The 16,434-nt window shown below is 44.3% G+C and overlaps 1 protein-coding gene across 1 annotated transcript; it reads right to left on the bottom strand.

The window, feature by feature from the left end:
* Positions 1–376: 376 nt before the first annotated feature.
* Positions 377–15,403, bottom strand: UFD1 (ubiquitin recognition factor in ER associated degradation 1). Its single transcript, XM_061602550.1, has 12 exons — positions 15,314–15,403; positions 14,223–14,355; positions 11,414–11,446; positions 9,602–9,723; positions 8,784–8,914; positions 7,633–7,705; positions 7,132–7,200; positions 6,275–6,340; positions 4,933–4,980; positions 2,957–3,045; positions 2,290–2,371; positions 377–503 (listed from the first exon to the last, which is right to left on the bottom strand). The coding sequence occupies exons 1-12, from the start codon at positions 15,314–15,316 to the stop codon at positions 429–431; spliced, it is 924 nt and encodes a 307-aa protein (XP_061458534.1). The 5' UTR covers positions 15,317–15,403; the 3' UTR covers positions 377–428.
* Between the last annotated feature and the right edge of the window lie 1,031 nt (positions 15,404–16,434).

The following is a 16,434-nucleotide window of genomic DNA, read 5'->3' as shown; positions in this document are numbered from 1 at the left end:
GGGGGATTGAACTTGGGACTTTCTGCGTGTAAAACAAATGCTTTACTGCTGAGTTACGGCCCTTCCCCAAAACAACTGATCCAAGAACATTCTGTTACCATAAATAAATTACATACAGGGTAGAGCCAGCCTTCCAGGTGAACCGTTAGAAAGCCAACTGCCCTTAAGCAGGGAAACATTGTTTTATGGCTCTGGTTTTCACGTTTGCCAGAGTTGTCTGCCACTTAAATTTTCTACTGAGAAGTACAAACCCCTGAACCAGAAAAGCCCACTCCAAAGTGCAAAACCAGAATAAAACATTCTTCCATTGCTTATGAACAAGAGTCACTCCCCCCCCTTTTTTTTTTGTAAAAAAAGAAAATCTAAAAACAAAAAGTCAGAAATGCTTCAGTGTTATTTTATTGTCTCTCGGCCAAAGGATCCAGGAGTCAGGGTTTTCGTCCTTTCTTACGCAGCGACTGGCCTTCTCCAGAAAAGGCAATGAACCGGCTGCCAGATTCATCCTGAATTGGAGGGGGAGGCAGAATATTACTTTATAAATTTAATTATTATTCATGATTCCCCATGCAAGAACTGAAGACCTAAGTGTTTCAGACAGTGATCTGTTCAGGCGCTATCAATATTTCCAATTTTGAACCAAGTTCAGTTGAGCTGTTGATTCACTTATTTATTGAAAATGAAGATATAACCCAAAGTATGCTAGGTGAGCGAGTTTTAGGGTCTGTCTTGGGTGCAGTGCAAATAACACAATTTATTGTGAATGGCTATCACCGTTCCCAGCTCTGCTGTCTGAGATCCTTTCCTTTATTTTTTCAAAGTGCCAATCTTAACCTCAGTTATTTCTTGTACAGCCGTCTCCAATATTAATCCACTGAGATCATCATTTGAGGCTTTCCTTTGGCTTCCCCCGCCATCTGAAGTGGGGCAGGTAGTGACTGGAGAAGAAAGCCTTTTCAGTGGTGGCTCCTCATCTTTGGAATGCCCTCCCTAGGCACTCACTATCCTTTAGTCACTAGTCAAAAGCATTTTTGTTTTCCCACGCTTTTAAGAATTGCTAATGTTAGTTTTTTTTAACTTTGAGCAGTCTGATCTCTTTGAACAGACTGTTGCTTTTTTAAAGTTTTGTTGCATGAGTTTGTTGGCTTCATATTTTTACTATTATTCATTATTTTAATGAGGTTGGATCAAATCTACATGATTTCGAATTTGATTCCCATTGAAATCAATGAGATGCAAGTTGAGCTAACTTCACCTGGGTCCAGCCCATTGCTCTTTTTGTTTCTTACCACCTGGTTAGCTGCCCTTAGGAAGTAACATTTCTGTGGAAGATTCAATATATAAATTATGCACACAAAAAAGCATTCTTTCAGCTAAGGAAGATGTAAGCTGAAACGTTTTGCTGCATCAATAAAATCTGTTTTGTTAATCACAGTAACATATTATTTCAGTGATTAACCGAATCCTAAAAGGGAACCAGAGCAAGCTTGTGTGAAGTGCTGTTTGATGCGTTTGTAACTATCTATCAAACAAACAAACAAATATATACATTTTTAGGCCTGCTACTCAAGATCCTTTAACTTGGAGAGGCCACTAATTGAACCTGGGACCTTTTGCAGGTAAAGTGTGAGCTCCACTAGTATGATAGGCCCCCCATGTCCCTTGCAATGGCCTGCAACTAAAACCCTGTTCTGCAGGCATTCTGCCTGAACCTGAAAGAATCAAGGTGTGCTTTTGGGCAAACACAGTTAGAATCCTTCACCGGAACCCTGATTTCTGTTTGCATGGCTTACTCTAAACGTGTGCTTAGATGCCTCCTTCAGATCTTCTCGCTGATTGCAGGAAGGTCAGGGTAGGGTGGGCACTTGCACGGATGGTGGGAGCAGGGCTAGTGGGTAGAGCCCCATTCCTCCACACACAGGTTCAGGCAATAACGACTGAACAGATTAAATGATCATATGAGCTACGTCACACTAATTGTTCCAACCTCACAGCAGAACTAAATAGAAGCGTTCTAACAGGACTGTGCACATCCAAAACTGAACCACCAGAGAGACGACTAGTTCGTTGCATGAAATTCTACATTGAGGGTTGTTTCCAATGAAGCTGTATTGTTACCGCAAGGACTTCCGCCTGCGCAATGGGACTTCCTCTCCCCTTGTGCCTCCCAAATCTGTTCTTAGGGTTCCCCCAATTCTCCAGAGCAGAGAGGGAGTGGAAGTTATGTTGCACAAGCAGAAGTCCTTGTGCTAACGGGCTGCAACTCTACATTACCAAGATAGTTTCACTCACTTCATCTACTTTCTTCACCAGCGGCCGGGAATTTCTGATGAACGTGATCTTGCCGATTTTGAAGTCATAATTAGGAATCCCTCTGCAGAAGAGACAAATGAGATGTGTTTATTTAAAATGTTTGTTTTCCATCTTCATATACAACTTGAGGCAGCTCGCAATTCTCACACACACACACTCGAAAGAGATGAACATCCAAATCGAACTGAGCAAAAGATGGAATTAAGGTTAGCCAACATTTCCTCTTGCTTGGAAATAAAGATAACCTTCATTTGATAGAATCATAAAATAGTAGAAAGGGCCTATAAGCCATCGAGTCCAATTTAACCTTTTGATTTGGATTCAAGGACATGGCTACACAGTAGGTCTTCTGTAGAATCAGGATTCCTCGTCCTTCTGTGCTTTTGCAGCATCCTACAAGGTGTGGCGGCGCTGACCATCAAAGCTGGCCTGAAGGAGCTCGGATTTGGGAAGGACACGGCAGTCCAGCAGGGCCAAGAAAGACATCAGGGTCTGCAGGCAGCCACTGCACGGGCAGTTTTGCTATCAGAGCTCCAAGCAAGCTTGTCCTGCCCACACTGAAACTACTACAGCTGCAGGCAGAGATTGAGGCCACCCAAGCGATCTTACCAGGAGCACACATGGAATTGCGTCAAGGGAAACCAACCTTCTGATGTCTTCTGGCTTAATTGGAGAAGGATTTGGCTCAACGCCTTTCTTTTTCCCATCCAGCCTATTTCCAGATCCTGAAAACGCCTGTAGGAATATAAAAGATAACAAGGCATTTCTACATAATCATGAAGTCAGCGTCCCATAAAACCGACAGGGCATATCTCAAGTCAGAATCTACCAAGGATGAGGTCTATAATCATCTGAACTGATCCCATTTATTCCAGAAGTTCAGAGAGGCCAGCACCCAAAAAATTAAGCAGGGGTGGGCGGGGAGAACTATTAAGGATTATCTTTGGCAAGTTGCCCTTTAGATCAAAACTGTTCTATGGTTTTAAAAGAAATTTTACCTATATTCTAAATATTAAGGCTGCATCTGCACTGGGCACTGAAACACCAGTTTAAACAGCCCTGGCTTCCCCCAAAGGATCTTGGGGATCTGTAGTTTGTTAAGGGTGCCAAGAGTTGTTAGGAGACTCCTATTCCCCATTAGCAGACCCCTATTCTTCCTCACAGAGCAACGATCACCAGAGTTTCCTGGGAAGAGGGATTGATGGTTAAACCACCTCTTAGAACTGTAGCTTTGTGAAGGGAACAGGGGTCTCCTTACAGCTCTCAGCGCCCTTAACAAACTATAGATCCCGGCATTCTTTGGAGGAAGCCAGGACTGTTTAGAGTAGTGCAATAGTGCAGTTGTGGCCTAATTCTCAACATACTGCAGGCTTACAGAACCTGAAACGTGCCAGTGGGTTCCCTGTAACTTTCAAGAAGCTTCTCTCACACAGTGCTAAAATATCTGTTTCCTTACTGTGCAAATATTGGCTACAGATCGAGAAAACTGGCGCCAACACTGTTACCTTTTCGGCACCAGGTCAAGACTTTCCTCTTCTCCCAGGCATTTTAGCATGTGTTTTTAAATTGTTTTTATATTGTTTTGAATTTTAAAATTGTGTTTTAAATTGTTTTTAAAATATGTGTTTTAAATTGTTTTTAAAATATGTGTTTTAAATTGTGCATTTGTTTTAATGTTTTTGATTGCTGTAAACCGCCCAGAGAGCTTCGGCTATGAGGCGGTATACAAGTGCAATAAATAAATAAATAAATCAAAACGTGTAGTGCACACACCAGGGTTTATTCTAAGCTTGTCCCCCCCCCACACACTGCACAAGCAGCCGGCACACCGCCCACTCCCAAACTAGTCAAGTAATTTGTCCCATGATATTAGCAGGGCTTTTTTTTGCGATGGTACTCACCAGTATGGAGTACTTGAACTTTTTTTCCTGCTGCCTATGCCAGCCGTTTTGTGTTGGCACCCACAGAACTTTTATCAAGATAGAAGTACTGGCACCTCATTGCTGGCCAAAAACGTGCAGACTAGTACACGGTTACGAAGATTTGAAAGGAACCAGTGTTTCTCTTCATTTTCGATTTCTTTTTCTCTTTTCTCACTTATTTCTTTTTTAGAAACCACCAAGCTCCTTATTAAATCTCACATGCTAAACTGCACAAAAACTGATTTCACACACTGCGCCATTTTTTCTTGACACTTCACAAAATGTATCTAGCTGCCCATTAAAATAAACCTTGGTATACACTAAATCTCCAATCTCCAAGTGCTGGTTCGTATTTGACCAAAATGATGTCACTCATGCGGAAGAGGGAGGCATCAGCGTGTTTGGCGGAATCCAAAGATCTGAAGTAGTACCAAAAAAACCCAAAACGTTGGGGTGGGAACTAAGAAAGGGAAACCCCAAAACAGCCCAATGAAGACCAAGCAGAATGCCAACTGAGTGCCTGGGTGGGGGAGGAATGACGTGGAGTCTCTTGGAGCGCTCTGCACTCCAACATTTTGTTGCAGCTCCCACTTGTCACTAATTCTCATACTTCTCAGCAGAGAGCAGATGCCCTTTGCGTTAAATGAAGGATGAGCACCCTTTCTTGTGCAACATCGTGAGTGAAATAAAAGAGACTTACGCGGAATCCCAGGTCACTCACATAGCCACTGTGGTCCGCTTCCGTGTCCTGGAAAGCAAACGAGGAAATAACTCGATTCATTTTATAATGGCTCCACTGCACAATCTATAAAGATTCGGACCCCAAATATCTGAAAGAACACCTCGTGTTCTATAGAACAGTGGGCTTCCCATAGGCATCTGGTTGGCCACAGTGAGAACAGGATGCTGGGCTACATTGACCACTGGCCTGATTCAGCAAGCTCTTCTGTTCTCAGGTTAATGGGTTGGGGTTTCAGATCATGGAGAAAGCCTGCATGGTGGTCCTGCTGCTCTCAAAGGCGTGTGTGTGTGCTTGGGAGACAGCCTCCTTGGTGGTGGCCCCAAGAATGTGAAACTTCCTTCCCACAGAGGTGCATCTGGCACTGTCTCTTTCCAACTTCCATCCGTGGCTGAAGGCACACCTGTTTAACCCACCCTTTGACAACTTAAGAAATGACGTTGGTGTTCCCCCACAAATGCAGGGATGAGGAACCGGTGTTGCCGGACTACAACTCCCCGAGTCCCTGATCATTGGCCATACTGGCTGGGGTGGATGGGAGTTGGGCTCCAACAATGTCTGGGATCCATAGGTTTCCCCATCCCTGCTATAATACATTGTATGGATCAGTGATTGGGGGGTTATGGGTGGGATTGCTTCTTACTGTTTAATGGTGCGTTTATGGGCTGTAACCCACCCTGACACCTCCTGGCAAAGGGCAGGTAAGAAGTAATGATAATAATAACGATAATAGGATTGGAGAGCTCCTGACAAAATATTAACTTTCCCAGAGTATTTTGCACTGTAGTTCTTTTACACATGGCTTCCAGTTCTGGAGACGGGAGAGCTAAGTAAGCTAGATCCGTTCGAGTGCAGGGAATTGCTTTGAAGGAGCTTTTAACTGTTTTTAGAAGGTTGTTTTCAATTGCTTTTAGAGGGCTGTTTTTTAAAAGTTTTAATTGAATTGTTTTAGTATTTCTGTGTTTGCTGCCCTGGGCCCCTTTGGAGGAAGGTGCAAGATATAAATGGAATAAATAAAATAAATAAGCAGGGTCCACATCATCCACTCGGCTGAGAAACCAACTCCATCAGGGCCCTCCCTCCCGCATCACCTGGCAGCAGCCATTCCATCAGGCTACAGTAGAGGTAGTGATGAGCAGGGCCCACACTGTCGACCAACTCAGTTAAGAAAATGAAGTGAAGCATCAACCAGCTTTATTGACTGGTTTGTACAATTCACTGCTTCTTTCAAGTAGTTTTGTGGGTTTTTCTGGAGGGGGAAAGCAGGTGAGGAGAGAGAAGAAAGTAACACGAGGCTGCTTACCGTGGACTCCTCATGCTGTGCCTGTCTTTCTGGTTCTTTGTACCCCAAAGGTGCATCAAAATCCACCTGCGTCAAGTCAGTATAAAAATTAGAGTCAGGTTAAGAAACAACAACAGGCATATGTAATGTAATCTTCCTGTATTTATTCATCCATCGTCAACCAATGTAATAATCTGCAAAAGGCACACAGGCTGCCAAAGTGCTTCCCCAGAAGTAGAATATAAACAAGGGGTAGGGTGGGGAACTTGGCATGGCCACACAGTCTGATTTCATGAAGCCCTTTGGGTCCCCTCCAGACCTTCAGTTCCTCATTGATGAATTATTTTTTTGATTGTGTGCAAAGTGTGCAACTGCAGGGCCTTCCTCTGCAAGACAATCAGAGGGGGAAAGGTCCCCGATGATTTGCGGCCCTTGCAAAGGTGCAAAAAGTAGTCCAAGCATCTTGCAATTGCATACAATATTTTGGTATGCAATTGCATTTGGAAATTTGAGGCTTTAAATAGCTATAAGGCAGGGCTTGCACCTCAGATGTGTTTTTCCTAGGATTACAAGAGTTCGTCTTGGCTTTTGCAGAGTCAGGAAAACACAGGTTATTGGAGAGAGCACACTGTTTTGAAAAACCAGGTTTGTAAAAAGTCTATAAAGAAAAGGGAAGTTTAAAACTTAAGCCAAGTTACTAAGAATTAAATATAGTTTAACAGGAATGTGATTCCACGGGAAACAGCTGCATGTGAATGGACATAGTGGAACGCAGCCCCTGACAGTCTTCCACTGGGGTAAGTTGGCTCTCAACCCAATAAAGCTTCCCAACCGTTTTAAGCAGACAACGGGACTTAAGATACCCATCTCCAACTTACATTCATATCACACTCTATGATGGACACAGCTTTGTCAGGTTTGGTCTCCATTACGCGGAGCTCATAGATCTGAAGGGGAAAAAAAAACACCAGCAGATATCAATAATATAATGTCTACCAAGTTGCCTTATAATCTTATATCAGTTTTACTCTCACCGTTCCTCGCCTCCCAATCCCAGCTCTTCAGTTCAGTCCAATACTATCAATCACCTAAAAAAAACCCTTAAGATCGGGAGACGGCCCTGGTTGCAATATCAAACTGTATATTTGTTTTTAGGGTTTACCATAAACACACACACAACAGGATCCAGATTATGGGTTGAATTTGAAATCCTACTCAGAGTAGACCCGCTGAATGAATAAATCTAAGTTAGTCATGCCTGTTAACTTCAGTGAATCTACTCTGAGTAGGACTAACATGAGATACAGCCCTAGGAATTCTAATAATTCCTTTCAGAGGCCCCAAGTATGACCTGTTTTGGTTTAAATGGCCCACATTACCTTCTCATTGTAGTTGATGGCAATCACATCTCCAGTGGTCAGGCAGGCAAAGTTTCTGAGAGCGTTTTCCAATCTTTACAGGAGGTTAAATTGAAATATAAACTGCATTTGCAGCAGAAAAGATTACATGTCACATCTGAATCTACATTATTTTTAACCCTTCCCAGCTCCATGAGGCTCCTCCCTCTTTCAGCTGTCACCTGACAGCTGCCATCTCATTGGGATACTACAACAGAGGGAGAGATGGAAAGCAGGGAAACTCCATTAGCTCTGCATTCAACGCCTCCAGGATCCTCTCCCTGAACCATTTCTATTTCATCTGGTTGTTATATGCATTTGTTTTTCCTTTTCCCTCTTCATCCTTTTCTCCTTTTGTGTCGTGCCTGTTAGATGTGGGCAGGAACTGACTCTCTTGTGACCGACCTTATGCAAGCTACTCTAAGAGCCTTCTTAGAAAATGGTCATTTAACTTTCTCCTACGTCTTATTCTCAAAAGAATAACCTATCCCCGTCTGCATCTGTGTTGTAATTGCTTTTAATTTTTTTTTTTAAAAAAAACATGTTTTTAACCCATTTTAAAAGATGTTTTTAAACTTGTTTTGTTTTAATGTATTTTAAGGTCTGTTTTTATGATTTTTGATGTGTTTTTAGAGCTTTGGTTTGCCGCCCTAGGCTCCTCCTGGGAGGAAGGGCGGCATATAAACCGAATAATAAATAAATCAAATAATAAATAAACTCCACAACACCAACACCACCAGCTCATGACTCGGTTTGCACCTTTGGAAAGGATATACAGACCAGCGGACTGTTGTAGGTTCCAACTGAAGTTAAAGAGGCTACATCAGAGTAAGCTGCCACTGAACTGATCCTGCAATATTCTCAAATGGCACAACAGCAACCTGATCTTTGTTTATATCAGGGCCAGGGAACCTTTTCAGCCCTCGGATCTCAGGCTCCTCAGCCCTGATTTAAATGGATAAACACGGTTGGAAAAAGGCCAATAATAGCAACCTGTGCTTGTGTTTAAATGCGTGAACACTGTTGGAAAGAGGCATTTCGTCTTCTTTCCCTGCATCAAAGTTGTGGGTGTGGGGTGGGCACAGCAAAAACCACCCTCTCTGGCTTCGCTTGAGGTTTAATGCTAAGGATACACTGCTTTGGGGTTAGTGATGTCAAGAAAATCAGGACTCTGTGGCTGAAACTTTGAATATGTCGCCACTTGCAGGTTAACACTCTCCACTTGCACCAGGCCCCCTTCCTCCAGGAGCAGATTCTGCATCATCTGTCAAAAAGAAACCACAAAATGAGCACACACGCTGCCTAGGGCGATTCAGGGCCAAAGCAAGGCCACATCTGCACTGCACACTGAAAGCACTACGAAATGGAAAATGGACTGCCTTCAAGTCGATCCCGACTTATTGCTACCCTATGAATAGGGTTTTCATGGTAAGCGGTATTCAGAGAGGATTACCATTGCCTCCTTCTGAGGCTAGTCCTCCCCAGCTGGATAGGGCCTGCTCAGCTTGCCACAGCTGCACAAGCCAGCCCCTTCCTTGTCCGCAACTGCCAGCTGGGGGGCAACTGGGCTCCTTAGGACTATGCAGCTTCCCCCTGGCTGCACAGGTGGCAGGACACGTAACCCCCGAGCAACTCCCTGTGGAGGTGATCTTTAGCTGGCCCTTGACACCCAGGAGACACGAGCAGGGATTTGAACTCACAGACTCTGGACTCCCAGCCAGGCTCTCCTCCCCACTGTGCTACACCAGCTGTGAAAGCACTACGATACCGCTTTAAACAGTCATGGTTTCCCCAAAGAATCCTGGTTTGTAAAGGGAACTGAGAGTTGTTAGAAGACCTCTCTTCCCCTCACGGAGTTACAATTGCCAAAGTTCCCTGGGAAGGGGGACTGATCGTTTCGCCGCTCTTGCTGAATTGTGCACAGTGGAAAAGAATCACAGTGTTCACTTACCCAGTGCGGAAGGTAACAAATACCTTCGTCAGCCACAAACTCAAGGACGCCGCAGTGGGTCATCCGGTCTGAATTTTTATTGGTCAGTTTAAACAACATAGGATAAGTAATATTAAGCCGGCCTAGGGAAAAATGGAAGGGAAAATGCTGTGTTATATCTAACAGAATTTTCTTGAAAGCTTCCATTAAAAAACATCTTGGGCTGTGAACCTACGCTCCCTTGCTTAGCAGTAAACCTTGCTGAATTCTACGGGATTTGCATCCAAGAAAAAAAAAATGCATAGGATTGGGTTGCACTTACAAAAATATTACTGATTTAATTAATCCCATTTATGAACCGCTTTTCATAAATTGTACTGAAGGGATTTCAAAGGACAGACATCAACCATAAAAACAATTCAACACAATCCCATTTGTAAAAACAATTTCAAATCTAGTACAGACAACAGACTGGGATAAAGAGCTCCTCTTAAAAGCCATGTTGAAAAAGGAAGGTCTTCCAATAGGTACTGAAAAGACAATAGAGACGGCACTGCTCTGATATGTAACAGGAAGGAGTTCCAAAGAGTAGGTGCTGTCACACTAAAAGACCAATTCCTATATCATATAGAATGGACCTCCCAAAGAGATGGTATCTGCAGGAGGCCCTCTCCTGCAGAATGCAGTGGTTGGTTTGGCGTATAAGGATGAGATGATTTCTTAGGTATATCCCAAACTGTATAGGGATTTGTACATCAATACCAACACCTTGAACATCTGTACCAACACCCTGGGGAAGGGCTGCAGCTCAGTGGCATAACACCTGCCTTGCATGCAGAAGGTCCCAGGTTCAATCCCTGGAATCTCCAGGTAGGGCTGGGAGAGACTCCTGCCTGAAACACTGGAGAGCCACTGCCAGTCAGTGTAGACAATACTGAGCTTGATGGACCAATGGGTTTCTATGTTCCTAATTTAACTTGGTAGCTGGCAGCCAGAGCAATTCTTTCAGCAATGGCATAACATGGTGGCAAAAAAGAGAAAAGCATTTCTAAAGAACATCTAAGCTTAGGCTCAGTTTTGGCTCCTACTGAACACTGTATGCCTCTGAAGCACTGAGAAGCTGGTCCATGTAGTGACCCTTATTGTGCCCTTTCACATCCTCCAGCACGCAACATCAAGATGAAAGAATGGTTGTATTATTGTAGCAGCACTTTCACACCCATCACCAATCCTAAATTTTTGCTTTTCTCGCTGCTTGGAAGAGCTACAATATTGGTCTCCTGCTGAGGAGGTGGAACCTGCTTCCAGATCGCAGCCCAGTCCAAGATGGGTTGCAATGGCAGCACTAAATAAAGTAAAGGTGTCCCCGCACTTGTAGTGCGAGTCGTTTCCGACTCTTAGGGTGACGTCTTGCAACGTTTACAAGACAGACTGTATATATGGGGTGGGATTGCCAGTTCCGTCCCCGGCCTTTCTTTACCCCCCAGCATATGCCGGGTACTCATTTTACCGACCACGGATGGATGGAAGGCTGAGTGGACCTCGACCCCTTTTACCGGAGATTCGACTTCCTCCTTCCGTTGGAATCGAACTCCGGCCATGAGCAGAGCTTCGGCTGCGTTACCGCCGCTTACCACTCTGTGCCATGGAAGCAGCACTACCACGTACAAATATATGGTTTAAAAAGCAGGGGGCTGGGTCTCCAAATGAATGTTTGGACTGAAGGTGGGTCCCAAGTCTGAAAACAGTGAAGACTACTGATGTTATGCAGTAAGAGAAAATCCAGTCTGATACTACACATCTTTACAAACGCACCGAATAGGAGTTACTCACTGAGTTGATCCAAAGCAGAGGGTGGCATAATTACTGCAAAACAAGAAAGTTAACAGTAAGCATCATTGGAAGGCAAACACAGGAAATGTCAGGCATGGACTTTCAGGCCAGAATATTTTTAAACATCTTAGAGCAGGGAAGGGGCTGCTGGATTCCAACGCCCATCGTTTCAGACCATTGGCCGTGCTGGCTGGGGCTGATGGGAGCTGAAGACCAACGCTATCTGGAGTGCCAGAGGTTAGGGCATCACCGTGCAGAGCTGCCATCAGAAATGGCAACCCTGACTTGAGTTTCCACCACCCCAGCCGTAACTCACTGTGAAATTTATCCAGTGCCTAATATTATTATTTTAATTTATTACCCACCCTTCACCCTGAGGTGGACCTTAGAAATATAAATATCAGGTGCCAAAGGCCAGGGTAAAGAGATGTGTCTGTCATTACACTGAGAGTCCCCCAGCCAAGGTAACAAGTATACTGTAGAGACTGTGGAATGCGCTCCCCAGAGAGGTCTGCCTGGTGCCATCTCTATTAACCTTTAGGAGCCAGGTGAAGACATTTTTATTCACCCAGGCATTTTGCTCCCAATTGGTGCTTATATTTTAGCTGGGTGAGGTAGGCTGTGTCCTTTTTTATGTTATTGTTGGATGAGCGCCTTCGTTAATAATGTGTTTTATTGCTGTTGTCTCTCTGATGTACTTTAAGTGTTACGTTAGATGCATTTAGAAATGGTAAGAGACAAAACTTTTTGTAGTAAGCGACAAATAAATATAATTAATAATAATCATACACATTTCAGCAAGGAGTGAGGCTCGACATGGGGCTATCACAGGGATGGAGTTAAGCTAGGGATGGGGGAGAAACTCAATTCAGTTTGCATTTAACACTGAATTTATCAAATTTGCACTTCCCAAAACATTATGAGAACCAAAACACAGCCATCCTTCGAAATCTGCACTTATCTGAATTTGAAGATGCAGTCCTCCAGCCAAACAATATTTACAAAAATATGAGGGCAAAGTGTACACAAAATGAACATACAGGTGAAAATAACATTTAAAAATGCATTGTATTAGGATAAATTGCTTGCAAAAGATGTGAACATTAGTCAAAAGTGCATCCAAAAATGTATTTGTGAGGAGAAAATCACACTAAACTACTGAAGAATTTTCATGAGGATTTTTTTTTTAAATTACAAGTCGCTGCAGAAACGTGGAGAAACAAATATAAGATTAGAAAAATAAGAAACTGAGAGAACCGAAATTGACAGATCATTCCATCCGTACCTCAGGCCCAAGGGCCAAATGTGACCCTCTCTAGGCTATGTGTGGGGAACCTTTGGCCCTCCAGATGTTGTTGAACTACAACTCCCATCATTCCTGGCCATTAGCCATTCTTGCCAGGGCTGATAGGAGTTGTAGTTCAGCAACATTTGGAAGGCCATAGGTTCCCCACGCATAGCCTAGAGCAGTTTTTCCCAACCTCTGGGTCCCCAGATGTTGTTGGACTATGTGATGCGTCCTTCCCTGGCTCTCCCTGTCAGGTTCCTACCTGCTCGTGGTTACTGCCTGTCTCTAGGCACCACCAGGGACTCCACCAGTCCGGACCGCTCTCTCTTATGATTTCTCTCCCCGCTCTAGCACAGATCTCAACAGATCCCCCTGCTAGGCAACCACCAGTAATGTCCCAATACTAGTATTCCCAGAGACTCTGAATACTGGTATTGTTATTCTCTTCACCGCTGCCACCATTTGCTACAGTTCCCCTTCAGCCTTGGTCATTACCTTACCCTCCCTTCTGGTCTGTGAAACCCCAGCCAAGGATCAGGCCTTTGGTAAACCAAATTAAGTATTTATTAAAGATAACAAAGCTAACAAGATTAACAAGATTTCTTCTTAAGGCACATAAGCATATGGTTTTACTCAATACTAATCCGAACTCCACCTCCCTCCTGGTAAACAACTCTCTAAACCCCACCAAGCAATCCACTCTTTCTCTTCTCCCTCCAGATTCCACAATTCACCACCTCACATTCACCCAGATTTACCTGTCCTCCTTTCATTTATACTGTCAGCCATTTTAAACATTCAGCCAATCATCAAGCATTCTATTGCCCATTCACTCCCCCTCCTCTTTCACTACTTACCATGTATACTCTAAACAACCAGCACTTACCATATATACACTAATATATAGGAACATCACAGACTACAACTCCCATCAGCCCCAGCCAGCATGGTCAATGGCTCAGGAATGATGGGAACTGTAGTCCAGCAACATCTGGGGACTCAAAGGTTGGGAAAGGCTGGCCTAGAGGGTCACACCAAATGTTGCAGGATGGCTCCTGAGACAGGTTCCCCACCTCTGCTCTAGGCCTCTCTAGCTGGCCCTTAGGAACTCTCCAAGCCACACCTCCTCCTCAGCCCCACCCACTTTCCTCAGGCCACACCCCTCACTGGCCCTGCTCCATGCCAGGCTGGAATGGGTCTTTGAACTCTGACAATGCATCTTGCTTGTCTGGATGGAGGATAGGGAGGGGTATGTGAGTGTGTATCTAGAAACACACCTACTGTACACATATTTACATTAATTGGTCCACCCACTTTTGTCTCTGTCCCCACTCGGGAGGTTACCCTGAAGAGAATGCGGCCTTCAGACCAAAAGGTTTCACCATCCCTGGAGAAAGGGGTGTACTACAAGCGATCCATTCGGGACCTCAGCCGACACCCATAGCTTAACACTCTCCACGATACATCAGACAGTTTAGCCCTCAAGAGAGTATTTAATCGAGAAGAAAACTCTGCGCATACTCTTCCCGCCTTTCTCCACATCTGACCGGTCGTTAGGCCCAGCAAGCATGGAGACCGAGAAACAGCGGTACTGAGTCGAGAAGCGGTTCTGGAACACCCGGGGGATCGGATGATCAAACATATTGAAAGAAAACTGGGGAGGAAAAACAGAAGGAGGCATTAGAAGAGGCAGCGTGTCCTTACACAAGATACACGGGAAGAAGCTGCCTTATAGCAAGTCAGATCATTGGTCCCTCTAGCTCAGTATTGTCTACACTGACCGGCAGCAGCTCTTCGGGCTTTCAGACAGGGAGTCATGAACCTGGGACCTTCTGCATGCAAAGCGGATGCTCAATCCACTGAGCTACGACCCTTCCCTCTTCAAAGGGCCAAACCAGACAGGATATTGGAAAACCTGCAACTCAACTTCTCCACCTAATTTCTTTTAACATTTCTTAGCCCGCTTTTTTATTTTGTTCAGTTCAATCTATTGCATTTATACGCTGTGTGAATTGTTTCCATGCTTTTGTTCCCCACCTCTTTTGACAAAGAGCGGTTCAGAAATATACTAAACACAAACATGAATGAATAAACATAATAAAAAGCATTGTGCTGTAAATCAACATCCAACGAAAACTTTAAGTGGGAGTGGGTTAAGTCTGGCTCTTTTTAAACATATTGCCAGACAACTACAGTATTTTAGCTGTTGTTCCTTGTTGTTCTTAATCTGACTGTAACGTCTTTTTGTGATTTCGTTTTCATGGTGTACGTCGCTTTGCGCCACTTGAGCTGAAAAACTATAACTAACAACCACAACCGTAATGATCATAGTAACTTGTCTTCAAGGTCCCAACCAGACCACAGTTTGCGTGCATGCACCCAGGATGGTGTTCCATGCCAGCCCTACTCAGAGCAGACCCTCTGTAAGTTATAGGCATGAGTTCTTTTCAAGATGAGTTCAGTTCAATGAGTCTACTCGGAGCAGGACTTACTTTGAATGCAACTAAGGGCGATTGCTCTTAGTTATAACTCCTGTCAGGCAGGATGACTGTGCATTTTATCCTATTTCAGTATTAGCTCGCCCACCCCCCGAAAAGGTGCCAGCTCCCTACCATGATGATGGGGGTGTTGATGGCGGCTGCGGCTGCTTCTTTTCACTTTTGATTCGCCTCCCCCTCGACGGGTGATCGCAGCAAGGAAACTCCAGCGACGGCCAGAGGCAGCAACACTTGCCTCTTTGGCCACCGACAGGAAGCCTCGTTCGTCTCCAAGGGAAATAATAGAACGAGGGGCGGGAAGGGCGTTCCTCAGCCGAGAGGCCCCGCGATCGGGGAAGGTGGAGATAACAACGGAGAATCTTGATTCAAAAACCTCTATTTTCACTGGGCCCAACTCACTCGGTTACCGGGAATAAATTCTGTTTGTGTGTGTGTGGGAAATCAAGAAATTGAGGTGGTGTCGTGATCTTGTTGCTTTTAAAACTACATTTCCCAGGATGCAATTCGAACTCTCGGTACGCTCAAGGTTTTCTTCCGTACGTGCGGTTGAGATTGTGTGAGTGAGGTTGAAACGAAAAACCCTCTTGTTTCTTTTTTTTTTTTAAGTCTCTTTTTCTTGTCCTCCCATTTCTCCCAGCAATGTTGTGTGTGGGTTTCGCGTGCGGGTTTACCAGTCCAGAGAGTGAGAGAATATTAATGAGGCATTGCCCAAATAAAACATGGCGGCCACGACGTCGGCTATTCAGCGTTAGCCCTCTCTCGTTTCTGACCTCTTCCTAAACAAACAAAATGGTGGATGGACACGCCCTCCCCCGTGACCACAGAGATGCTGACAACAACTTTGCAAACTTCACTTCCGGTTTTCATTAGACGCCTCCGTCTGCGGGACAAGGATGACACTTTTTGACCTTTATACAACCCCTGGAAAAAGCTTTATTGTCAGTGTCATCTTAATATATTACATATTTTTATGATGCTATAATGTATAATCGTATACATTATAAAGTACATAGCAATCAACATAATGCAAATAAAACTGGCAAGGTTGGAGACTCCTCCTCCTCCTGGGCGGTCCCAGAAAATAATAATAGTAATCTTAATACCACTTGTGTGTATTATTTCAAGCCCTGAAAAGAAAGGAAGCTTCTAACCCCCGCATTAATGTTACATTATCCCAACATATTTCCACCACCATCTAACCTCCCAACTATTGCGACAGACACTACCCATTTTGC

The sequence above is a fragment of the Rhineura floridana genome, chromosome 19 (genome assembly GCF_030035675.1).
Source record: "Rhineura floridana isolate rRhiFlo1 chromosome 19, rRhiFlo1.hap2, whole genome shotgun sequence".
Taxonomy (NCBI): Eukaryota; Metazoa; Chordata; class Lepidosauria; order Squamata; family Rhineuridae; genus Rhineura; species Rhineura floridana.
This window is presented reverse-complemented; position numbering and strand designations above follow the sequence as displayed.